The 27021-nt window shown below is 39.1% G+C and overlaps 1 protein-coding gene across 1 annotated transcript in view; it reads left to right on the forward strand.

The window, feature by feature from the left end:
* SVIL (supervillin) overlaps positions 1-27021 on the forward strand; it is a 97429-nt gene that overhangs the window by 13961 nt on the left and 56447 nt on the right. Inside the window, exons 5-11 of the mRNA XM_045005286.1 lie at positions 6586-6643; positions 6774-6925; positions 8347-9025; positions 18738-19658; positions 20800-20834; positions 24902-24963; positions 25349-25488. Coding sequence (XP_044861221.1) covers positions 6586-6643; positions 6774-6925; positions 8347-9025; positions 18738-19658; positions 20800-20834; positions 24902-24963; positions 25349-25488 — 2047 coding nt within the window. The remainder of the gene's footprint in view (positions 1-6585; positions 6644-6773; positions 6926-8346; positions 9026-18737; positions 19659-20799; positions 20835-24901; positions 24964-25348; positions 25489-27021) is intronic.

The following is a 27021-nucleotide window of genomic DNA, read 5'->3' on the forward strand; positions in this document are numbered from 1 at the left end:
GGGAAACAAGTTTGGAGTGAAATGGGCCTTTATTAAAAACACCTTTTCAGCAACTGCCTTGTACTTAAACTGATTGAACCCTCCAGCCCAAGAAACTCTTCTGATCATAAATGTGTAGTTTAAATGTCATTTTATCCTAAAAAGTGATGTAGTAACAATGGCATAATGAGGTTCCATTCTCGCTGTGCACTAGGTTTTCAATAGGGCTCAGCTACCACCAGCTCTTTTTAATTCACATAGGAACTACTGAGTACTAAGTGTCTTTTTGGAAAGTCTAGCTCTAGGTATCACTGACTTTTCAATATCAGATTTGTTCAATTTTCTAATGAAAAGATGCGGGGAGGGTAGGTTTCTAACTGCCAGCTCAGCAAACTCATTTGACACTGAGTCAAGTCTGGAATCTTTTATACTACCTGTAATTAAAGGGTCTTCAGTAGAAATTAGGCTCTGTGACACCCGTGCAACCCTGTTATCCATAAGTGGGCCAGCACATGTCCTTGATGGCATAATCTGAAGATGGTGGAGTTTGCTAGTTATGTCTGGTATAATTTGGCCTGTAGAGTACCATAAAACCGAAAACATTTTATTAGTTTATTGGATTTTCTTCAAAACAAAGAGGTTTAATGCATGATTTTAGGATTATGTTATGACATATATTAACTGTAAATGGGGAGTGATGCTCTGGCAGATGAATTTTGATCTGCCAGTATGACCAAACAAGTCCATATGCTCATCCTCTGAGGGAATTGTGAAAGGTTTAATTATTTTTGCTCTTAAAACAGAGCTGTAAAAATGTCACGTGACTTTAAATCTTACATGATTGGATCCTCTCTCATATCTAAGAGACTTATAGCCAAAACATGAAGGTGCTGCTACCTTAGCAGGAAGCTTGTTCTTTCCTGAATTTTTCAGGATTTTCGAAAAGCATCCAATAAGAATTTTATTTTTTTTTAAATTTGGCCTATCATCTTTTGTCCTTGAATGACATGTAGCTGCATTAGAAGATGAGTACTGCATCTGCTGAAATGGTCAGTTTGGTATCACAGGGTAAATCCTGCTTGGAAGATTGATAGCTGTCGAAGCGAAGATAACTTCTAAGAGTCTTCAATAGAGGATAACCCATTTAATGTCCTAACCAACATTCTAAAATAGGTTCTAATGTTAAAGGCTTGAGTTGTTGCTGAGGGCATAATGGCTGTCCCACTTAGCTACAGCACAGGCCACCAGTAACTATTTATGTACTTTATGCCAAAAAAAAGTATGGAAGTTTCAATGTAAATTAAACATTTTACACTTTTACAGATGTTTCTCTTTTTCCCCCTTTCCCAAGTGTTGCACATTTTTGAGTCATGCAGGGATAAGTTCCCCACCACTATTGAGTTACTAATTGGTTGAAAGTAATATTACCCCCAAACCTGCCATGTGTGTGACTGTGTGCGACAGTGTAATTTTGTTTGGTCACAGAACAACAAATTAGTGAACAGGCAGGGCCTTGTCATCAGTGCACATAGAATTGCAGACCATAGTGTAAAAAGAAACCCAGTTGGATAAGGTTGCACGAGCCAACCAGCATCTTCTGAAGAAAAATGTATGAGGTTCAACGTTTTATCCATCAAATAACAAAATCCTGCAGTAGCAGACTACCTGCCTATTTTTAAATATTTCCCAAACAGAGTATGTGTGTGTGCATAATCTGAAATCCTTTTTTGGGAAAGTGCTATTCAGATGTTGTTCTAAATACCTGAGCAACAAATACTTAATGAATGCTTTAAAAAAAAACAACAAAATAATGTGGGTGTAGGTGAGGAGTGGATTAATTAAAATAGCTGATTTTAACTACGACTTAAATCAGCAAGCAGGAAACCGTAATTTAAATAATCAGTTTTCAGCATCTTTGCACTGGTGGAATTTAGTTATTTTCCCAAAGAAAGGTGGATTTTTTTCCCCCAAGGGTTGGTTGCAATTAAAACACATTCATTTGCAACTTAATATAGTCTTTACAGTAAATTTTGGTTCTTTATTGTACTGACAAGGAAGATACATTGTATTGATACACATTTATTTAAGCATATATATAACTTGCATCTATTTAGATTCTTAATTTTTCAATTTTTATGGTAGAAAATGTTGAATGATTAGTTTTTATTTACTAGATTAATTTTGTATTTGTGATTTGTATAAAGCTCTCTTTGGCTAGAAATTCAAATTCAATTAAACATTGCACAAAACCAGTATTTTAAATTTTATTAGTTTTATTTAAACTCTCTTAAATGTGCTGATGAAGGAGAAAAAAGTTCATCAGAAATTTTATCTAACATGTTTTTGCACTTAAAACTGACTTATTTTTTTTTAAAAAGGAAGTATTCTCTGTAGTTAGTGAATTGAACTGATTGTTTCTGGTCCTTCAGGATTTTAGAACTAGTAGAGCTCATCTTCTCGAGCCTAATTTTTATTCATAGTTTGGAAGGGGGGGGGGAAAGCGTTTCTGCTTTTTCAACTCCTATCGTTTTCTAAACGTTGAATGACCTAGTCATTGAACTGAACTAGATGAATAAACTGAAATGTAAAAAAAATTTCTCTGCACCTGCAGAAGAGGCTACTGCTGTCAAAAGCAGGTTTAGCACTTCAGCAAATTCTGATTCCAGCTACCTACCTTCATCCCATTCAGTGATTTGACTGTCTTTAAAACTTGGGAACATATATGTACTACTTAATATTTTTTAAACAATTTAATAGATTTAGTAAATTTAGGTCTTAATATAGGTTGTCATAATTTCAAATTTAATTTTAAAATTAAAAAATATTACATAAAAATAAACTTGAATTTAATTTAAATAGTCGGATTTTAATTTTTTTTTAAAATAATCAATTTTTCTCCGTGCTAACTTTGAGAGAAGACTGCCCATAAAATTTCTACACTGATATTCCAGCTGTCGTTGCCTTGTGTTTAACATGCAGTGATAGGAAAAAAAAGAATTCAACTTTGCTAGGGTTCATCCTTTCATAGTCAATATAACTTAAGCTGTGATGCCTACAGAAAACTTGACAACTGATAATCAGCTGGTATGTTGAGACCACTGCCTCTCATGCTGATCATTATTGTGTCGTTTCTATTTGCTTTCTCTGTCAGTATCCACCTGTTGTCTCTTGTCATCTACTTAGATTGTAAGCTGCTTGTGTTTTGTACAGCACCTAGAACAATGGGACCCTGATCCAGGACTGGGACTCGTAGGCACTACTACAATACAGTTGAAAAAAAATTTGATTTTGTATATTGTCTTTATTGAACCTCATGATCCTGTGTTTAAACGCTATCCATTTCTTTATGGCCACAGAAAAGGAAAGTTAACACATGCCACTTACGTTGCAACCCACATTGCCTATTATGCAAAGCTATTCTGTAGCATATTTAAAGGTTCAACATGTTCCCCTAACACTCACTGTCACTCTCTGAAAATAAACTAATTTTTTTTGGAAGCAAACTACACATGGCTGCCCATTAGACTGTTCCAAAGTCCAATATTTAAACCAAAGATTGATGGTAGTATACACTGATAAGTGTTAGTCCTACTCATGCTTTCATATAGAAATCCTGCAACCAATCTAAGACCTTGTGATCCGTGTAGTACACCATGATTAATATATTTTTCTTTTTAAAAAAATTTGATGGGATTGAATCCCACACTATTACTGCTGTAACATTTTTACACCAGTTGGTATCAGATCATCCTGACTAGTGATATCCAGGATATACTGTCGATAAAGTTACAGTATTTAGTTAGTTAATAGTACAATATTCCATATGCATTACATTTCATCCATTTTAGTTTAATTTTAAAGTGAATTTTGGTGCTTGAGAGAAGTTCTATTAAGAGCACTGAGGGCTGAGAGATCTGTCCTTCAAACAGGTGCCGCCTTGTACAAATTGCCTGGAGTGCCCTGCTTATGTGCTTTGATCCTGGTCTGATTAGATTACTCTGGACCAATATTTAAACTCTCTGCAATCTTCATATTGAATTTGATCAGAGAGGCTAATATTGGAGATAACTGGGGAAATCCACCTGATCTTAGTAAACTGTGTTTTCCTTTTGAAGAATATGCATGCTGTGGCAAACCACAAGAATGATTTTTAATTGTGGAATGGGAATCCAGCAACTGACTTTTCCATTTTCCAGGGATCTCCTTTTTATTTTGAAGTTGCTTGTTTCTGTGAGTTACAGTTGAATCATACAACTTCTCTCTGTGATGCTATCACAAATTACAATCTACCATTTGACCGTCTATTATATTGATAGCATCACACAAGAGTCTTCTATTTAAAAACAAAAAACAAACCTGCACACCAAAAAACTATCAGCATAAACCCTGAAAAGCACAAAAGACACACAACTTCAACATATCATTTTATGTATAGCTGTGATGTATGTCAAGGTCAATCTGAATACTACAGAACAAGTGCTTGGACCATGTTCTGGAAGTTACTGTGCAACAGTCTTCCAGATGATTTTAGCAACCACTGATAATTCATGCACCACTAGGATCAGAAATTCACATCTTGTTTCCCTTGAGAACTACATTTCCAAACTTACAGGGGGTGGAAGCATCTGGTTTCTAGCACTAGCGGTTGACCAAAAAACTGGTTGGGAAAATCCAGTGGAAAGGAAGGAAGTGAGGGAGGAGAAGCCCCATGCAATTTGAATGGTGCATATTGTAATGCCTGTTCTTATGTGCTGCCTAAGCTACAAGGACTAAAGCTAGAAATCTGGTAAGCTTACCTTTGCAGCAGTGTAGAACATTCTCTTCCTGTTCTAGCAGTTCACAAGATGTAAGGCCTCTCCCACTGGTTCAGGACTAAATAGAGCAAGTCTCATTTTGGCCCACTTTAATTTTCAATCCCTGTCTAAATGAGATCAGGATAAAGGGGCAAGAGGTGGTGGAGTTGCCTTTCACTCGCAGAGATATTTCAGGTATGCTGATAGGTATGTTCATCACCCATATTGTGCCATGGAAGATAAGTCCAAATGTGCATTCATGTTTCTATATACTAGTGGTATGTTCTAAAAACCTCCTCTTCAGGGACTTAATGCTGCAATAAAATTGAGCTCTTGGTTGAATGCCAGCCTTTATCCTGGAAGTAAATATTTTAAAATATGGTTAATCTTGTCTTCCCATAAACTAAATGTTTGTTTTTATGCTGATTTGTTGATCATACTTGCTATGGGCAAGACCCTGGGTTGACACTGCTGTATTACTAACCAGACCACATTTCTACAATACGTCAGTCTGTATATTTATGGAATACAGTTGCGGCATCTAAACTGAAGTCACATGAAAAGAAGTAAATTACCAGTTTCAGGTAAAACAAAAACCTCAACTTTACATAAAGAAGCAGCAAGTCTTTTACATATCAGAGGCAAGCTCAAGCCATTCCGTATGAAAACCCAGTCAGAGGTCTGCATAGTGACTCAGCTTTTAGTCATATACTATTGCAAGGAAATCAGGCTTCTAGTTTCTCACTCCGCAGCCCCGGTGGTAGTATACATGTGGGGTTTGTTGCCTGGTGAAAAGAGATTGTGCCATATTTATTTGTATAGCATCTTTTTGTTCAAAGGGGTTTACAAGTGTCAACAGAAACTGTATATGTAGGGATTACTTCACCCATCGCTGAAATGCTAGGGAAATGACAGGAGATGAAATGTGATAGTTGTCTAACAGCAGGTAACACTATTGAACAGTTTAGGATACGAAGTAAATATTTATACAGTTAAAACTACAGAGGGAAATTATCTAAGCAGACTATAACTAACCAAGTAGGAAAATATTCAGGGTACTGGGGTTAATTAACTCTGGGAGCAGTTGGTAAAAAGTACTATGTGGTCTTTGGCCACAAGTCATCAGGAGTCTTAGGGCTTGTCTAGAGTAGGATTAAAGGGGTTGACTTGGTGTGTTTTAAAAAACTTATTAGCCCACACATTTAGCTAATAGTAAAAATACAAGTGTAGACAGACCAACCTGTATTAATGTATTAGCTGGTTGTGATGTCACCTAAACTACCCACCAGGATTAACCTCAACCAACTAATGTGTTTACACTAGTGTTTTAAAACATGTTGACAGGGTAAATTGTATTTTAACATGTTCTTAAAATACCATGTTTTAACCCTAGTCTAGATAAATCTTTAGAGGACTCCCTTGTATTTACTACAGTATGTGCAAAATGTGTTTTAAGGTGGTTAGTAAGCGAGGAACCCAAATAGGAAATGTTTACCTATATGTGACTGGTTATGGGAAAACCTGCTTTTCTAGACCATCCCTTCTTGCTTAAAACCAGGGCCGTCCAGAGGATTCAGGGGGCCTGGGGCAAAGCAATTTCAGGGCCCCCTTCCATAAAAAAAAGTTGCAATGCTATAGAATACTGTATTCTCGTGGGGGCCCCTGCGGGGCCTGGGGCCTGGAGCAAATTGCCCCTCTTGCCCCTGCCCCGGGCAGCCCTGTTTAAAACAGAAGCATATAGACATCCTGCTGTGATTCCTGAGAATTCCTAATGTATAAAAGATACACTGCATCTTTTCTTTTTTCTTTTTAGTTTCAGAATTAAGAAAACTCTTTGAACCAAACAAGCAAAATATTTTGGAAATGAAAAGGTAAAACAGCCTTTTGTCTAACTGCTGTAAAATACAAATAATTTAGTAATAGAATTATTTTGTGACCTCCTCTAGAAACTATCTCCAAATCCTTAGATAACATTTACACATTTTCTTCCATCTTTTGCAGGAAAGAGAGGATTGCCAGACGTTTAGAGGGAATTGAAAATGATACACAGCCCATCCTCCTACAAAATTGTCCTGGATTAGTTACCCACCGTTTACTAGAAGAAGATACACCAAGATATATGCGTGCAACAGACCCATATAGTCCCCACTTTGGTACAAAATACATTTACATATATATATATATATATATATATATATCTCAAACTGACATTGCTGAAGTACTTCATGTTTGCTATGTTATCGGCCTTGCAGTAACAGATACACAGTTCTCACACCTAATGGTTTACTTTCCAAGAGAACACTGTCGCAAGATACCGTATATACTCGTTCATAAGCCGAATTTTTTTAGTAAAAAAGGGACACACCAGAGAAGGAGGTCGACTTATGAACAGGTATAGAGAGGGAGAGGTGGGACACAGCGCCCCCCCCCCCCAAAAAACAGAGGGAGTCAGGAGAGGCAGCACAGCCAGCAGAGCCAGAAGGGAAGAGGCGGGGCCAGAGTTTCTCCACTTCTGGGCACGCTGCTCTCCCCCAGCCTCCAAAGCAACTGCAGCCATGCCGCTCGGCCCCACCCACCAGAGCAGGCTGTGGCCAACTGGAACATGCTGCGGCCGTGCCGCCCAGTCTGGCCCGTCGGAGCAGGCTGCGGCCACGCTGCCCAGCCTGCCGGAGCAGCTCCAGCCAGGCCAGAGACATCCTCCCGTGGCCCTCCCCAGATAAGGTGGGAAGGGATTGGATGGGGAGAGTGTGAGTGTCCCAGGCTAGGGGTGGGGTCATGTGGGGGGTGGTCACAGGGGTTACTCCCCTGACTCCCAGCTTCTCCTCTTCCCACCCCCTCAAAAAAAAAAATTCCCCACCAGTTGCTGTCCTGGCCCGTCAGGGTAAGCAGCTGGCGTGCTGGGACACTTTGTTTACTTGGGTTTACCTCTGTGCCTGCTCAAAGTAAACAAACCATCTCTGCCCCCAAGCGGCTTATCCTGATGGTCCGGGAGCGAAAGTTCGCTGACCACTGAATTATAGGGTCGGCTTATGAATGGGTTATAAAAATTTTCCATTTTTACTTATCCATCTTGGTGGCGGGGGGGTCGCCTTATTAATGAACTGGCTTATGATCGAGTATATACGGTACTTTTTCAGTTTTCTGTCTGGCTTTGATTTATTTTTGTACAGTATCTCTGTTCTTCCACCATTTTAGAAAGAGACACTGGTTTTATTTTTAAAACCTGTAGGTTATTTTAAGAATCCTAACTTCCTTTTGAAGGTGAAATACATACTCAATATTCAGGAGCATTTCCTTGTTCGTTTGTATGTGTTTTGGAGATGTCAATGCAAGAAGTAGAGGGTTATTTCAGAATAGTTCATGGGAGTATCCATAAACAGTTTTGCTAGTTCATTTGAATTGCAAAAACCTATAATAACTAAAAAGAATAAGTCACACTATATGCGGTTGAAGCCTGCTTACTGAATGGCAGGTGTGATGCTCCAAAGAGATTTGAATAATATTTTTAATAAAGTGTGAATTCAGGACAAGTCACTAATCCCTCTTAATTCTTCTACACACATACTTTTTGTAGGAAGATCAAATGAAGAAGAGGAAACTTCAGATTCTTCTGTAGAAAAACAACCTAGGTCATCCAGGTATCGAGCAGAACCTACAGGAGCACATTCAGAGCCTACATATAGCACAGGAGCCATGGATACCCAGGGACTTGAGTCGAAAGCAGAAAGAATAGCTAGGTACAAGGCAGAGAGGAGACGTCAGCTAGCAGAAAAATATGGATTGCCTTTAGAATCTGAGGGAGATTCTGAATATTTATCCAGATATACCAGGGCAAGAAAAGATCCTGATGCTGGTGAAAAAAAAGAAGGAAAAAGCGACAAGCAGGAGGATGAAAGCAAGGAGTATAGTTCCCTGTACGCCTCCATGTCTGAGAATAAGGAGTCATGGACTACTGCTTCTGAATCAAAGGAATATTCCTTCCATGAAAAAGACAGCATTCCAGATAGAGAGGAGCTTTCAAACTTGGAGAATAAAAGAGCACCAGATGTTAGTGCTCCTGGACAGACTCAGGACTTGTCATCAGAAGTGGATGGTTCTGCATCCTTTTCATATTCTGAACACGAATCCTCCTTTAAGGAAGTGCCAATGTCACCAAAGCAAACTTGCAGGGTATCCCTTTCCTCACCAAAGCAGCCAGTTTCACCAAGTCATTCATACAATGACCAGCCGTTGTATAGTGACACCAGACAAGGGTAAGTATGCTTTTTCTATATTGGTTTCCTTTGACCTTTATAAAAATCTCTCTACAATACAGACAAGACTTAAAGATGATGTATCTGAATAAACAAATTCTCCACTGGTGCTAATGTCTTCTGTGCCTTGAGCTGAGTTCTGTTTTTTGATATGTAGATACTCATTGTCATATCGTGTAAAACTGGATTACTATGCTTACATGCAATAAGGTTTTACAAGTCCGTGTGTGTGTTTGCTGAGTGTTTTAGACTTAAGCTACTATAACCAGAAGGTCCTTTTATGAAAAGAAACTATCCTTCATAAAGAGATTTCTGGAGAAATTAAGAATGGAGATGATTACAGTACTACATTTGCTGCATTTTGAAAATGTGCATTTACTGTTTGATCTTAAAAAACACTTTCAATTTAAATATATTTACTTCAAATTCAGTATCTTTTTTTAGTAAAAGCAATTTTTCTATATTATTTTTCTCTCTATGGAGTGTTTTGCCAATATTAAATAGAAGTAGCCTGTTTCCATAGCCTGCAAATGAAAGTCTTACATTTTAGTTTATGTTGGGTTGGTTGAAAAGAATTCTGACTATTGTAAAAAAAAATTAGGGCCATGGTATTTAAGCAAATTCTGATTCTGTTGGTAGTCCCATACCTCATAAATATTCTTTTATGAGATCCTGCATATGTTGAGTTCCAGAACACTTCAGATATAAACTTTTCCACTCTGTCCTCCCCACATAAGTGATAAGTTTTCACATATTCTTATGACTCGAAGTCTGATATCTGGTGGATCGGAGATTCAAACTGATTTCTCAGTCTTCATTTGAGAGCAGCAGCAGAAGAGTGCTGATGTTACTTTGAGGTCTGAGAGCCATCAAATGCTTTATTGTAGCAAATGAAAACAAAGTCTGACTAGTAATTCTTTAAATACTTTATCTTTGAACAACTTCTTTTCCTAAAAATATGCAGCTTTAGTTCTTGTTTGGCTCCCTGAAAGTTAATGTAAGTGAATGTATCGCAGGCTGTAAAGAAACAAGATGAAATGGAGACATCCTGTAACAGTAGTTTGACAGTGTACCATCTTAAAAATGGACAGTAAGCTGTTGTCAGTAAGATTTAGCTGTGCTGGGTAATCTTGACTACTTCAGAATAATGTACAAGAACTAATATAAGTGAAACGATTTGTGAGGATTATGTAAATTTAACCAGCGATGGGAAAAGATTATTAAAATCAAGTTACTTTGATTTAGTGTATCGTATTTTCTTAATTAAGTTATTAAATTAAAATGAGAGAAGTAAAACTCCTGAAAGTCTTTAAATTATTCCTAAATTCCTCGTTTCATGGTATTTATACACCTTTCAAGTAGTGTAAGGAAAGTTCCCCCCCCCCCCCCTCCAAGTGAAAGGCTAATACCTGTAGTATGAATATCTCTTTTAGGGTTTTCCTTTTCCTGCCAGTAGATGGATGCAGCCAGCTATCCATTATCCATACTCAGTAAACTTGTGCAATTTTGCTTATTTCCCCGTTCTGTTTCACATAGGACAGGACTGATGATAGTACAGGCAGTCCTTGACTTTACGACATTCAACATACAACAAACGGCACTTACGATGTTTCTGAATTGACACCCTGATTCGACTTATGACAACTGCTAATGACTTTACGATGCTCAGTCCCGCAGTGGAGTATACTGTGGTTCTGAGTTGTAACGTTTTGACTTCTGATGCAGTTTTCAGGATCCAGTTATGTCGTAAGTCCGAGGACTGCCTGTACTTCTAATATTTTAGAGCCTTGAAAACTCAATTTTTAAGGCCGCTTCCTTTATGCATCTGTATACAGCTGTCTTTGGACACTCCACTTAAGCAAAAGTCTGAGAGGAAAAGTGCTAATCTAAGGGAGCTATCTGGAGACAGTTGACAAGACTGAGACTGCGTTATTGTATATGCAAATAACTGCACTGCAGGCTTTTGACCAGCTATTCCATTCTACTGAGATGTTTCAGGGAGACTGGTCCAACAGAAGGTCTCAGGCGAGCACTGCACACTTCTATCTCAAGCTTTATTCAGTTAATCTAAAGATAAATCACTCCTGACTAATCCTGTTACTAATAGGAACAATTAAAGTGTGAGCCCCCACGACTCTTCCTTCTCTGGTTTATAAATCCCTGAAGCTAAAGGAGTGGTCCAAATTCTAGCCTTAAAAAAGGCACAGAGATTAGACTGTCACTCTTCAAAGCCAAGAACCTGTCCACTTCAATTTGAGGTTCTTGTTCTCCCCTGTAATAAACCATAGCAAACACCCTGAGAGCATAGAGCCATGAGGAGACTCTTCTAGAATAACCCTCTCTTCTGTGTTTTTTACCACTTTCCAGCTCCAGAACATGTTGTTTGGACTTTTCCACCACTGTAGGATGGTGGGAAGACCAGGCTATGTTCCCGGTAAAACAGCATAAAGATCTTTGTGACTGTTTGAGAGTAGAAAACTGCCCCTAAAAAACAAATTATTTGTATTTACCTGAGGCTGTCTTATCTTGCCATTGTTTTGTTTCCTGTGGGTTTCCCCCCTACTCTGGTCTGACTTAATCCTTTGGGTTTAAATAGGCAGCAATACAAAATTGAACAGGAACACTAAGGCTATGTCCACAAAACTTATGTTGCTCGGGGGTGTGAGTATCTCCCCTCTCCCCCCAGAACTATATAAGTTACGCTGACATAAGCACAGATATGCACAGTGCTATGCCGGTGGGAGAGCTGCTTCCGCCGAGAGCACTTCTGCTGCTTGCAGAGGTGGGGTTTTTTTATCCCAATGGGGAGCCCGCCAGCATATGGCATCTTCATCACACACGCTGCAGCGCAGAGGTGCTGGAACAATTTGTATAGTGGGGGTGCTGAGAGCCATTGAACCAAACTCTAAACCGGGCTAGGCAACCTATGGCACGCGTGCCGAAGGCGGCACATGAGTTGATTTTCAGTGGCACTCACACTGCCTGGGTCCTGGGCACCAGTCCAGGGGGCTCTGCATTTTAATGTAATTTTAAATGACGCTTCTTAAACATTTTAAAAACCTTATTTACTTTACATACAACAATAGTTTAGTTATATATTATAGACTTTTGGAAAGAGACCTTCTAAAAATGTTGAAATGTATGACTGGCATGTGAAACCTTAAATTAGAGTGAATAAATGAAGTCTCAGCACACCACTTCTGAAAGTTTGCTTTCAAACTTCAAACCCTGCTCTAAACCTTGTATGTGATGGAAACCATTTCAAGCCAGGGGTGTGGCAGCACTCCCAGCGCCGCTAGTTCCAGCATTTATATTGCAGCGGCACAACTGTACTGTTACACCTGCACCCCTGCAACGCTGTACGTATAGACATGGCCTAACGCACACAATATTCAGAAAACTAATGTGAATGTCTGTCTTCCAATTCATCATAATAGGCTTTAAAGAAATCAGAACTATTTTTCAGAAATACTGATAGTTGTTTCAGGAGGCTAAGTGAGCTGTTGTCTCATGCAGTCTGTTCTACTAATGTTGTATTCTCCATCGAGTTTGATTATGCAAGGTATGACTAAAAATCAGTTTGCCTGGTGTAGAGCTTTGAAAATCAGAGTTTAAAATGTCAGTGTTAGATTCTTAACTTTTGTATTCAGCAGACTTAAAATTTAAAAACAAATACAGCTTGTGACTTCCTGTGTTAAGAAGCTTTGATTGATTGATTATTTTTTAAATGCAGACTATCAAAGAATATCTTGGGGGGGGGAGTTTGCCTTCTCAATGATGGAAATAGAATTCATAAAGTGTGAGATTAACCTCACATTTTTAACATGGTTTACCTACGTTTGACTGCTCTTTTCAAAGGACAAGAGATTGAATACAAATGCTCATTGCTCACGCCTATTGTGATAAATGCCAGAATACATACTAACAAGCTAAGAGAAAGTTTTGTTGTTTCAAAGCAACCAAATCTCTGCTGGTTCAATGCCCCAGGGAGTGCTTTGAAAGGCTTTTTCCACCCTTTTGTGTGAAAAACTCTTTGGTGATCTTAGTAAGATGAAAAACAAAAAATTGTTTTAACAGTAAGGGATAGATTTTAAATGAGAGATGTGGAAAAAATCATAATTATGGTTGAGGTTTCAGACTGAACATTATAAATAGGCAGATTTATTTACAGTACCTGTATCTGATTTCCCTGGGATCTTTTATCTGACCCTTATAGGAAGGCAGAATAAGAGAGTTTTTAATGAGTTTAAGGCTTACTCTAAATTATTTTCAGTTTAATAAAGATCCTTTTGCCAAATTCAGCTGTTAAAGCAGTATGTAAATCCAGGGTGACTCTACTAAATTATAAAGAGCTACTCCAGATTTACACCAGTGTAACTGAGCAGAATTTGGTCCATTGTGCCTTTACATTGCATTTTGTACGTAAACTTCATCATTGTCTAAAAATGTATATGATCTTCTATGGAGGTGGGCAGGGCCGCCGGGGGGGGGGGGGGGGGGGGGGGGGGCGGCAAGTGGGGCAATTTGCCCCGGCCCCCACAGGGGCCCCCACAAGAGTTTTTCGGGGGCCCTGGAGCGGGCTTCTTCCGCTCCGGGTCTTCGCCAAAGCAGGACCTGCCGTTGAAGTGCTGGGTCTTCGGGGGTAATTCGGTGGCGGGGGGCCCCTGCCACAGGTCTTCGGGGCACTTCGGCGGCAGGTCCCAGAGCGGAAGGACCCCCCGCCACCGAATTACTGCCGAAGCAGGGGCCCCCTGCCGCCGAAGACCCCAGGCCCCCTGAATCATAGAATCATAGAATTCAAGATCAGAAGGGACCATTATGATCATCTAGTCTGACCTCCTGCAAGATGCAGGCCACATAAGCCGATCTACCCACTCCTTTAGCAAGCGACCCCTGCCCCATGCTTCGGAGGAAGGCGAAAAACCTCCAGGGCCACTGCCAATCTGCCCTGGAGGAAAATTCCTTCCCGACCCCAAATATGGCGGTCAGCTGAACCCCGAGCATGCGGGCAAGACTCTCTAGCCATACCCTCTGGAAAAAGGTTAAGAATATCATATCATTGACCCATTGTACTATTTACCAGTTTGGCACTTAATTGACCTATTGACTAAGCCCGTTATCCTATTATACCATCTCCTCCATAAACTTATCTAGCTTAATCTTAAAGTCATGGAGGTCCTTCGCCCCTACTGTTTCCCTCGGTAGGCTGTTCCAGTATTGCACTCCCTGATGGTTAGAAACCTTCGTCTAATTTCAAGCCTAAATTTCCTCACTGACAATTTATATCCGTTTGTCCTCGTGTCTACATTAGCACTGAGCTGAAATAATTCCTCTCCTTCCTGGTATTTATCCCTCTGATATACCGAGCTCCTCAAGTCTCCTTTCATACGACAGGCCTTCCATTCCTCGGATCATTCTAGTGGCCCTTCTTTGTACCCGTTCCAGTTTTAACTCATCCTTCTTAAACATGGGAGACCAAAACTGCACACAATACTCCAAATGAGGTCTCACCAACGCCTTATATAACGGGACTCACTTCCTTATCCCTACTAGAAATACCTCGCCTAATGCAACCCAAGACCGCATTAGCTTTTTTAATGGCCACATCACATTGCCTACTCATAGTCATCCTACGATCAACCAGGACTCCCAGGTCCTTCTCCTCCTCCGTTACTTCCAACTGGTGCGTCCCTAGCTTATAACTAAAATTCTTGTTAGTCATCCCTAAATGCATAACCTTACACTTCTCACTATTGAATTTCATCCTGTTACTAATACTCCAGTTTACAAGGTCATCCAAATCTCCCTGGAGGATATCCCGATCCTTCTCCGAATTGGCAATACCTCCCAACTTGGTGTCATCCGCAAACTTTATCAGCCCACTCCTACTCTTGGTTCCCAGGTCAGCAATAAATAGATTGAATAAAATAGGACCTACTGAAATCCAGATATATTAGATCCACCGCATTTCCCTTGTCTAAAAAATCTGTTACTTTCTCAAAGAAGGAGATCAGATTGGTTTGGCACGATCTACCTTTCGTAAATCCATGCTGTAATCTATCCCAGTTGCCATCGGCCTCCTGCTCCGTAACCACTCTCTCTTTTAAAAATTTTTCCATTACTTTGCATACTACAGATGTTAAACTAACAGGCCTGTAGTTACCCGGGTCACTTTTTTTCCCCTTCTTGAATATAGGAACTACATTAGCTAATCTCCAGTCAAACGGTACAATCCCCGAATTTAGAGATTTATTAAAAATCATCGCTAACGGGCTAGCAATATCACTCGCCAATTCCCTTAGTATTCTAGGATGAAGATTATCCGGGCCCCCCGATTTACTTCCGTTAAGCTGTTCAAGTTTGGCCTCCACCTCAGATACCGTAATGTCTACCCCCATATCTTCATTCCCATCGGTCCCTCTATCACTATTCCTTAGCCCTTCATTAGCCTCATTAAAGACCGAGGCAAAATATTCTATGATTCTATGATTCTATGACCCGCGCGGTAAGTATAGACCTACCCTTTGTTGTGGATATTACAAATATTGAATGCATCTGTGAAAGAGTACAATGGTATATCAGCTGTTTCATGAAGGACTTTTGTACCCTTCAGTGCTTTCAAATTTCAGTAGACACTCATATATTGTTTCCATTTTGGAGTCTGATGCAAAAAGTATCAGGCCAAGAATGTGTTTCTTTGCTCATTTAGAGTATTTTAACTCTTCCCACTTTATCCTAAAAGACCACATACTCCCCACTCAGTGGGCTGGGAGTTACTGGATCTGAATTCCTGAAGCCTGGCATATTGCTCTCAGAGGAGCGGGGTTTCTGATGTTCATTCTCTTTATGCAAGAATTTCATGTAAGCTATGGTAATACATTCTCCTAGCGTCATTAAACTTGTGTCATCTGTTTATTTGTGGCTAAAGATCTTTTGGTAGACTTTAGCTCTTTAGATTGCAAATAAAGGGAATAGTCTAACAGTAATCCTATGTGCAATATAGTGCTTCTGTCCATGTAACTTTTATATAAAATGTCAAACCAGTAAGTAAAATAAAATTACTGTCTATGTAGCTTTCTAACGATGATTTAGATGTGGATGTCCAGGTTCCTGACAATGTGGGCATGGTTAGTTAAATGTCTTGGCAAAATGTTTAGGGTTCTGTGTGTTTTCAGAGGGGATGGATCACTTGACGATTACCTGTTAGGTTCATTCCCTCTGAAACACCTGGCATTGGCCACTGTTGGACGATAGGATACTGGGCTAGCTGGACCTTTGGTCTGACCAGCATGGCTGTTCTTAAGTTCTTATGTATTCTTTTGTATGTGAAGGTGGTTATTTGATAAATTATCATGCAATTTTGTTAAAGTTAGAAGTGTGCAATGCCAGTATTTCAGAAACCAAGACCTTATAATTGAGAAATTTGAAAACAGTTTTAAGATTAACGCGGGGAGGGACTGAGTGTGCATGTATTGACGTCTTACCAGAAAGTTATCTGAAATTCTGTTTTCTATAGTAGTACAGGGAAGGCAAAACCTGAATGGTTTCTTCAGAAAGATTCAGAAGGGGACACACCTTCACTTATCAGCTGGCCCTCCAGGTATCCTAGAATGTAGCTGTGTGGCTAATAATCGGATTATACCTATTGTTACTGACTTCCCTCTCCTTCTCCTTTCCCCTGCCCTCATTTAACATTTGACTTTATATCCTTTAACGGCAGTGAATCCGAAAATACTATTTCTGTTCAATAAACTGCTGTGGAAACTTGTTTCTGGAGCATCTGCTTTTTGTCACTTATAACTAATTGATGTTTTCATGAAGAACTAGATATGCCCCTAATGTTTTCTTCACAGCTATTATGATATTGGTCTTTGGCTAACTTCTTATCTTATCTTCAGCCTGTTCTTAACCATTTTTCCCCCCCTTGCACTCTGCAAGCCAACAGATTTTTGTATTACAAAATGCTTTATGCCCCGAATGCAGGATGTGACTAAAAATAAGACTTGATCGTTTTATTTTTTAAGGCTGGAGTGGGGGAGGAGGAGTAAGAATTAAGTCACTGGGAAGACAAAACAACCAAATTCAGAGCTACAAATAGCTGCTACTTTCCAGTTTGACAGAACATCAAGAGTCCACAACTGGAAGCATGTGTTCCGGGGAGGACTCTTCATTGCATTTCAGACTGTTGATTGAACTAATTATCTGACTCTGAAAACCTCCCCAGTGACTGTTCTGGGTAATTGGTGGGTGCATAATACCCCGAAAAGGCATTTTTTTAAACTTTGAGAATGAGCACTCTTATTCGTGTTTTGAAGTCAGACACTTCATTTTAAAATGGACCAATCCTCATAAGAGAGAGAAAATATTAAGCAGATGGAAAGGGTGATGCGTCAGGTAGTTGGGGATATAGTGGATTATACTAGTGCTCAAAAGCACTAGTTTATTTTTTAAAAATCTTGTTTTTATGTAAAATAAATTCTGCATGTAGGAAAAGTCTGTTAGTGCAAGTCAAGGCTTGCTACCTACTTGAGGGTTGGAATATCTGTTAATTGCCACTAAATAGTTAGCTTGGTACTGTACATGAGCTTTTCCCAACCTCAGGGCAAAAAACCACCTCACTGATTACTAGTTGCATGGTGGGTGTGGGGAAATAGCTTTCTATTTTAATTTTTTATATGACATTTTAAAATGTTATTCAACTGTCTCACTGACTGCGCACTTTTTGTGGCTCTAAAAATTATTCTAGAGATGTGTTACAATTATGTGGTTACGTGTAGGATGAATGCTGCCCTCAGGTGCTGCTTATGCTTAGCTCCTGTTGATGTCAGTGGGAGCCAGCAGCAGGCATCCAGAGGCGAAAGATGGCTTGTATTTGTACATGTACATCGTAACGGTTGAACAGAAAATAAACCAAGGTGGGATAAGTTTCAGTACATTCTCAGAAATTTAGCATATTGGGATGTGGTGAAACTTTTCCTAAATGTTCATACAGTGTAAGTTTTGTGCAAGCCCACAGAGTGACAACCATACTGGGCTTCCATTTTCTGCCGACATGTTTTTCATTTTTAGAGAGGCTCCTTAACATGATTTGGTTTCATTTATCAAGATAGATAAAGTTGTGTGCAACATTTGAAATAGGAGCATTTCTTAGGTTCGCATGGAGATTTTGACTTGTCTATGCAACATATTCTCTACAACTTTTATTGGAAGGGATATGGGGAGATACCAAGATATTTGACTAATTTGTTTCAAAGTGAGCAAGGATCAGTATGTTGGCAGCTTAACAGTATATATAGCAAAAGGAGGTCAGAATGTCACACTAAAGACACCCTTCAAAAAACTATATTTTTAGAAAGCAACTCCTAATTCTCTATTTTGAAAAATAGGAAAATATATTACGTTCGACAAAGGAGTGGAATTGTGATTACTAGGAACCTGCTCTAAATGTGATTCCTTGCTCAGTTATCTTTCTGAAAGGTCACACGTGTACTAGGTGCCTGTAAATAATTTTAAAATATCCTTAAGGCTGGTGTTAATGCCAAGATTTTAAGATGGGGAGTTTGTTTCAAAGTATATCCTTAAAATACTTAGATGCTTATCTTTTCATTTTGTTTTACTATATGATGTTGATCTCTGGTCCCACAATTGATGTATGTTTTCCCCAAAACTAGTTATTGCTGGTCACAGCTTTAATCCTTTTTCTTTCTTAAAGAGTAAAAGTTAGAGAGAAACTGGTGAAAGAGGAAAGTGCTCATGGAAGCCCTGAACTTGTCACAGATCCTGTATCTCAGAAAAAATCTCATCCAGTGCCAGTTGATTACATGCCTCTTCAGTCAGAAACTTCTTCCTTTGATAGGGTTGCCAGCCAGACACTCAGTTCAGTCCGCCAACCGATACATGGATACATTCAGCCTGCTGGTGTTGCTCATACTGCCAAACTGATGGCAACAGAAGATCCAGAAAATATCTCAATTAGCAGCCTCTTAATATCAAACAATGCCAACGTCAAGACAAAATCCCCACCAGCCAGTGCACTGGAAAAGGAAAAAAGTAACATACTTCAGAATTATGGCTCAAAGCCCGACGAATATCCTTTGGGGACAGAACACCTTTTGAAAAACAGAAAACCAATTTTGCAATCTGAGGTTCTCAGGCAAGGGAAGAGCAATGAAGACCATTTTAGAGCAAGTGAATTTGGCAAGGCTGCTGTTCCCTCATCTCTTATAAGCAAGCCAAAGGCTAACTCATCAGAGCTTCAGAAAGAGCTAGAGTGCACTAAGCACCAGGTTCCTGAACCCCAGTTTAAGACTCGTGAGAACACTGAAAGGAGTGAGACAGTTATGTACATACAAAGTGGATCCATATCACATTCTGCTAAGGCGAAAGGTCAAGCTCAGGAACTGTCTGCGATAAAGCATAAAGTCCTGACTCGTTCAATGTCTGATTTTACTGGCTCTCCTAAGCTAGAGGCTTTAAAAAGTAAGGAAACTGTTACGAGAAAGGAGATGGCGTTCCAGAGTGCTGAAGCAAATGTGCCTAATGGTGAGATTGGCATGGTTGACACAAAAGTCTCTGTTGCTCAACTCCGTAATGCCTTTCTGGAAACTATCAATGTCCACAAGAAAACTGAACTGTAGGTGACATTTCAGAAATATTTTTGTGTGACACTTGCACGCCCTTGGCAAAATGACAAACTCAACATCAGTAGTGTTCTGCATTAAACCACACAGCTTAGCTCTCACCAATGTGTATTGGAGGCTGAGTCAGCCTGAATCTGCTCTTATGCTTCTGCTTGCTACTGCAAGTTATGATGTTGGGTAGCTGGAATGTTTGCAATACTTCTGTGCATGTTACTGTAGGAGCATGCAGAGTGATCTTTAGTGGATTGTTTTGCTGGGATGCCTATATCTGTGCTTTACTTTTCTCTTCTGTTCTCTTTTCTTTGCACTTTCTATCATATGATTAAAAGTGAATCTCGATTTGAGATGTCAACATCAGGTACTGATTTGTCTGCCAATACTGAACCTGAAAGAGTGTCACGAAGGCCAAGGCGCTATTTTTCTCCTGGTGAAAGTAGGAAAACTTCTGAGAGATTTAGAACTCAACCAATCACTTCAGCAGAACGAAAGGAAACAGATAGGTAGGCATGTGCGAGACTGTATGTAGTGTTCTGGTCCAGGTAAATATGAATGAGTTTAAGAAGAGAATTTTCTCACAGTAATGTTAGCAAAACCATTGTACAAAGGGTTTTGTTTCACCATAAAAGTAAAAATAGGCAAGTCTTCATTTTAAGATGAGAAATGTAGCTCTTCTGACACCTAACAGTTTTATTTCTTTAAAAAATAGGATTTTCTCTAGGTATCTAGTTATAGGACTAGGTAATGAATTGTTGTAAAACACTGAAGTGCAGCTATGTGATTGGTTCTCAGTAATAATATATGATTTGTGTGTGTGTGTAAAGTTAGGTCTTTTTAAAAAATACACCAAAACTCAATGTTGAGTTAGAGGAACTGGCAGAAAATCTTAAACTATGATCTTCTATGAGTTGTACTTGAAATAATTTTTCTTTACTAGATTTAAATTTGGCTGGAATTGCTCGCCTTTCCGCTTTGTTAGAGGTTGTCCTAAATGAAAATTATTGAAACTTGGAAAGCATCCATGATTTTCCTCATTCATAAGACATTCGCTGTCCCATCTGACAATTTGAGGGGAAGATTTGTGTTTCTAGATTTTCTTTCCAGCTGACTTTTTTTTTATTTGCTGATTTTTACTAGGTCCACTCTGAGTCCAGAAATGCCGGCTGCTGAGGGTAAGTCTCTGTCTCTTCAGCCCCATTCCCTCTTGGGTAACTGTGAACTTAGTTTTTTTGAAATGGGAGTTATGTCAATATAAACATGAATAACTAAAATATGCCACTGTTCCTTGAGCTGTATCTAAAAGGGTTGATTTGTCATTCAGTGTTAAGCCGAAAAAGTTACTTCTGCAACTTCCTAATGAATATTGTATTACAAAAAAGGAATTAAGCCAAATTACCTTTTTCTTTATGTAATCAGTTGTATCTGACCAAAAGTACAGATGAGTTTATACCAGGGATAAAAATCTATTACTTCAAACCAGTGGTCTGGGACCAGTGTTTGGAAAAGCTTTACTTCTGATGGAAACACTTGCACTGGTCTAACAAAATGTTCCAGCCAAGCAAATGGCAAGATATTGGATCTTAAAACTGCATAATTTTGACTACTATTTTGCTAATCTCTTTGCCCCATGCACATACTTCAATTCTGACTGACACAAATTAAGAAGCTAGTTTCATGTCTAATCTCATGAATGGCTAAATGTAAGAGTTTGGTGATGTGATAAAGTGGGAATATTTTATTATAATTTTGAGTCCTGTTTGTGCCTCAGTTTCCCCTATATTCTGTCCTGTTCATAGGCACTGACTCCGTGGGTGCTCCGGGGCTGGAGCACCCACGGGAAAAAATGGTGGGTGCTGAGCACCCACCAGCAGCCTCCCGATCAGTTTCTCCCAACAGCCTACTGCCCGCCGGTGGGCACCGCAGATAAGTGCCTCCTCCTCGCTCCTCATGTCTCCTGCCTGGCACAATCAGCTATTTTGAAGTGTACAGGAGGCTGGGGGGAAGGGGGAGGAGCTCAAGGGAGGGGTCTGGAAGAGGTGGGGCCTCTGAGAAAGGATTGGAGTGGGGGCAGAGCCAGGGGTCGAGCACCCCTCGTCACTTGGGAAAGTCAGTGCCTGTCTGGGTAGAACATATCTGTTTGCTCTTGAGGGAGGCTAAGACACAGGAGTTAATAGCATCTAACTGTCTGGGCCCTAGGCCCCATATCAGTGGAGCAAGCAATGGGAGAAGACAATAGGAAATGCAATTGCCTGGACATTGACACTTAGCAACCAATGACCTAGAGGGATATGGACTTCTCACCTCTCCTCATGGAGGCTGAACAGCATTTCCCCAGCTTGAGAATAAAGGACTAAGGAGGTTTGAGGTGGGGAATAAGATTTGGCTGCTGGAAGGAGTTGGGGCTCCCACCTGGAGTTTGACGAAGGAAATCAGATGGAGGGAGACAGATGGAGTTTGAACCAGGTGGTTCACTACAGCTTGACTGGGCTCTGGGCTAACCAGAATGGTCTATGCTTTAACCTTCATTTCTCTCTGCTACCTCAAGGACTTCCTATGCTGTGTTCCAGTTAACAAATAAATCCTACTGTTTTAACAACACAGTGCAGGTGTCACTGCAAATGCTTGGCGAGGTGCATTCATCCATGAAGAAGATTGTACAGGTCTCCATCAGGGGTCTGTTTACGTTGGACTCACTGAACGGAGCTCTCAGTGTGAAGCAGGAGTGCTGAAGGCCCAGAGGTCCAGTCTAAAGAGATGATGAAGCCATGTGGCTTACCCTGAAGGGAGTGTGAGATCCCTAGGGTGTCTGGCCCACTGAAGGGGTTTCTCCTAGAGACCGTTCCAAAGCTGGGGCCATAGCACCGATCCTGTGGATCCATGACAGATGTCTTATGCTATTTGAAAGCTGATTTTCCCTGCAGCTTTCAAGATGCATATAGCACAGGTTTTCAGAGCTGGAGGTGGACAATGGTATCTGCTACGCATACCAGCTGAAACTCTTTGAAGCAGGAAGCAAGATAATAATCAGAATGTCTTAGTCTTCAGGTCTGATATGGAACAGGTTATATGGTGGTATTGGTATAAATTAGGGCTGTCAAGCGATTAAAAAAATTAATCACGATTATGCATGTGATTAAAAAGATTAATAGAATACCATTTATGTAAATATTTTTTATGTTTTCTACATTTTCAAATATATTGCTTTAAATTACAACACAGAATAGAAAGTGTATAGTGCTCACTTTATATTTATTTTTAATGACAAATATTTATACTGTAAAAAACAAAAGAAATAGTATTTTTCAATTCACCTACTACAAGTACTGTAGTGCAGTCTCTTGAAAGTTGAACTTACAAATGTATAATTATGTACAAAAATAAACTGCATTCAAAAATAAAACGTAAAACTTTAGAGCCTGCACATCCACTCAATCCTACTTCAGACAATCGCTCAGACAAACAAGTTTTGTTACGATTTTGCAGGAGATGCTGCTGCCCGTTTCTTGTTTACAATGTCACCTGAAAGTGAGAACAGGCGTTCACATGTCACTGTTGTAGACAGTGTCACAAGATATTTACATCCCAGATGTGCTAAAGATTCATATATCCCTTCATGCTTCAAACACTATTCCAGAGGACATGTGTAAATGCTGATGATGGGTTCTGCTCGATAACGATCCAAAGTAGTGCGGACTGACGCATGCTCACTTTCATCATCTGCGTCAGATGCCACCAGCAGAGGGTTGATTTTCATTTTTAGTGGTTCGGGTTCTGTAGTATGCACATTGGAGTGTTACTCTTTTAAGACTTCTGAAAGCTCCACACCTCGTCCCGCTCAGATTTTGAAAGGCACTTCAGATTCTTAAACATTGTGTCGAGTGCTGTAGATATTTTTAGAAATCTCACATTGGTACCTTCTTTGCATTTTGTCAAATCTGCAGTGAAAGTGTTCTTAAAACAAACATGTGCTGTGTCATCATCTGAGGCTGCTATAACATGAAACATATGGCAGAATGTGGGTAAAACAGAACAGGAGACATAAAATTCTTCCCCAATGAATTCAGTCACAAATTTAATTAACACATTTTTTTTTATACGAGCATCATCAGCATGGAAACGTCCTCTGGAATGGTGGCGGAAGCATGAAGGGGCATATGAATGTTTAGCATGTCTGGCACGTAAATACCTTGCAACGCTGACTACAAAAGTGCCATGTAAATGCCTGTTCTCACTTTCAGGTGACATTGTAAATAAGAATCAGGCAGCAGTATCTCCCATAAATGTAAACAAACTTGTTTGTCTTAGAGATTGGCTGAACAAGAAGTAGGACTGAGTGGACTTGTAGGCTGTAAAGTTTTACATTGTTTTGGTTTTGAGTGCAGTTATGTAACAAAAAAGTCTATATTCGTAAGTTACACTTATGATAAAGAGATTGCACTACAGTACTTGTATGAGGTGCATTGAAAAATACTATTTCTTTTGTTTATCATTTTTACAGTGCACATATTTGTAATAAAAATAATATAAAGTGAGCACTGTACACGTATTCCATGTTGTAATATAAATCAATATATTTGAAAAATATTAAATATTTTTTGATATTTTTCTGTTTCAATTGGTATTCTATTGTTTAACAGTGCGATTAATTGCAATTCCTTTTTTAATCGCGATTAATTTTTTTTGAATTAATCGCGTGAGTTAACTGTGATGTGATTAATCGACAGCCCTAGTATAAAGCATTTGTTTCTAGGCCGCAGTGAGGTGAGATATTGAGCCTTAAAATGGTTATTGGTCCTTTCTGTCTAGCAGTGTTCTCCTGATGCATGACCAGGGCTTAATACAAAATCTAAACATGGGCCAATATAATTTTGATTTTATTTTATATGCTTATTGGAATGACATCGAATTAATGCTAGTACATAAAGTAACTGTCCAGAAGAAAAATCATTTTCCATTCTTAAATCATGTTATTATATGCTGCACCTAAGAATGAGTCTGATTTTAAAAGTCAATTTTACACTACTTCATGCATATGCATAGTCACATTACTTTTCTTGAGCTAAACAGACACTAACTTGCTCTTACATTTTACTGTTGGTCATTGTCTTGGTGAGTCCGATGATATTAAATAAGCTTGTTCTTGAAGTTAAAAGGATTTCTGGACTTGGTCTCTGAAACACTTACATTTAGAGTGTAACATTTCAGATTCCTGCTATATCATGTTGTTTGATTTCTGTAGATGAAGAAAAACTGGATGAACGAGCCAAGCTGAGTGTTGCTGCAAAGAGGCTGCTTTTCAGGGTAAATGTCATGTTTTCTCAACAGAAATATTTTTGCAGAAGGGTAACGTCAAAAACTGTAATGCTACCTTAGTATGCTTAATCTGTAGCCGTATTAGCATTCGTATTCCAATGCAGGTCAATGCCCTGTTCTCCCCTTATGAGCGCTAAGCGTATTGTTTACATAGTTCTCAGGACACTATATGTAATCTGGTGTGTGTGTGTGTATTTTTATATATATATAATTTTTTATCTCATGGTACTAGTTGTCATAGTACATCTTACTGCCAATTCAGAGAAGTCCATCCAAAAAAACTTGACACCTGGCATCAAGGAAAGCCAAACAAACATTTCCTTCAGTAATTTCTTCCTCTGAGTTATTGATACTGACATGTATCTGATCCTAGGAAATGGAAAAATCATTTGAAGGAAAAAATATTCCTAAACCACGTTCAAGAAATTCAGCAGTAGAGAGAAGATTGCGGCGTATGCAGGATAGGTCACGCACCCAACCAGTTACTACCGAAGAGGTGGTCATTGCGGCTACGTAAGTTCCATTTATGTGTTAGCCTTGGCATTAATTCAGAGATTAAATTTCATACATATGGTGTTTACAGCTTGGTAGTCAGGAAAAAGGTTGTTAGGAACCAACTTCCTTGAGAAATGTATGGGGAGTGACCACATAGAGATTGTTTGGGGGGATAGGGTTTGCAGAGCAGCATAAAACACATGAACTATAATCTGGCGAAAGACTTGAGAAGTAATATATTTGAGGGGAGAAATTAATTACAGCATTGGTTTGTAAGCCAAGTGAAACAGATTTCTGCCTTGAGGAGGACCACACAATGTGTTATGGAGCATATTTGTACTGGAGAAAACCTGTAAACTCAGTAAATCTCACATGTATGTTTTGAAAATAAATTTCTTATCCTCTCTGTTCACGCATCCTGTAACCCCTCTGAAAAATGCAAGAGCAAGCCAGTTGCCAGAAAAGAATACATGCACATACCTAATTACTAGAATTTGAAAACTGGTTTATCTTGTGAGAAACCAGCAAACTCTAGAGAGAGAATCTATGTCTTAAGGTTTTAGTTCCTGGCATTATTTTGCAAAAGATCACGGCAGATAACTTGTAGTTGTTAAACATTGCTGTTTTGATATTGTCTTTTCTGTTAACACTTCATACAATGCTTTTCTTAATGCTTTTTTCTTCTCTCTCCTTATGAATTTTCCCTCCCTTGGCAATTCTTTTTAAAGTGAATCTACCCCTGCTTCACGTACTGTGAATACCCACACTGTAGTGACAAGAATACCTAGTCCCACTGTAGTTAAGAGCACTGTACAACCTATCAGGTACTGGGGGCGGGAAACCTGCATGTTACATGGAGCACAAGGGTCCTGGATAGCAGATGCATCTTACAATCCTTGAATGCCTTATCAATGTGTCAAACAAATCAATGACATTTATTTTAAGAATGTTTGTTTTAAAGATACATGTAACTTAATTTAGTTTTCTGCATGGTAAAATGTTAAATCTTTTTGCTTGTTAAGCATTTGACTTAGGACCTTTCTAACCACAGTTAACTATTTGTTCTAGAGCATACATGTTCCCTATATGGAAGACATGAACTTGCATGTTGAAATCCTAGCAAAACCCCTCCTTGCTTTTTTTTTTTTTTTTTTTTTTTTAAAGTGCATTGTGTCTCTAAAATGAAAATACCAAAGCTAGTGGTGTCTGATTTCACAAGTAGTACATCCCTATTTGTCCTTCTCAATATATATTTTTAGCTTGCAGAATTAATGGAAGGATAAGAAATTGCACCATCTATAGGTGTAAGCATAAATTCCTGTTTGCTATAATTGCATTTAGTTCATAGAATGATTTTTTGTTGTTATAGATATATACAGCAAGCTGTATTTACAGAATACATTATAGAAAAATAATTAAATATCAAAGCACTTTAGAACTTTGATCTGTAACTAGTTTCAGTGAAATGAGGTATAAACCTATATGTTGTCAATGACATAAACCTATATGTTGTCAATGTTGATCAAATTGCCATTAAAGTACTGCAGTGGA

Source organism: Mauremys mutica, chromosome 2 (assembly GCF_020497125.1).
Source record: "Mauremys mutica isolate MM-2020 ecotype Southern chromosome 2, ASM2049712v1, whole genome shotgun sequence".
NCBI classification, from domain to species: Eukaryota; Metazoa; Chordata; order Testudines; family Geoemydidae; genus Mauremys; species Mauremys mutica.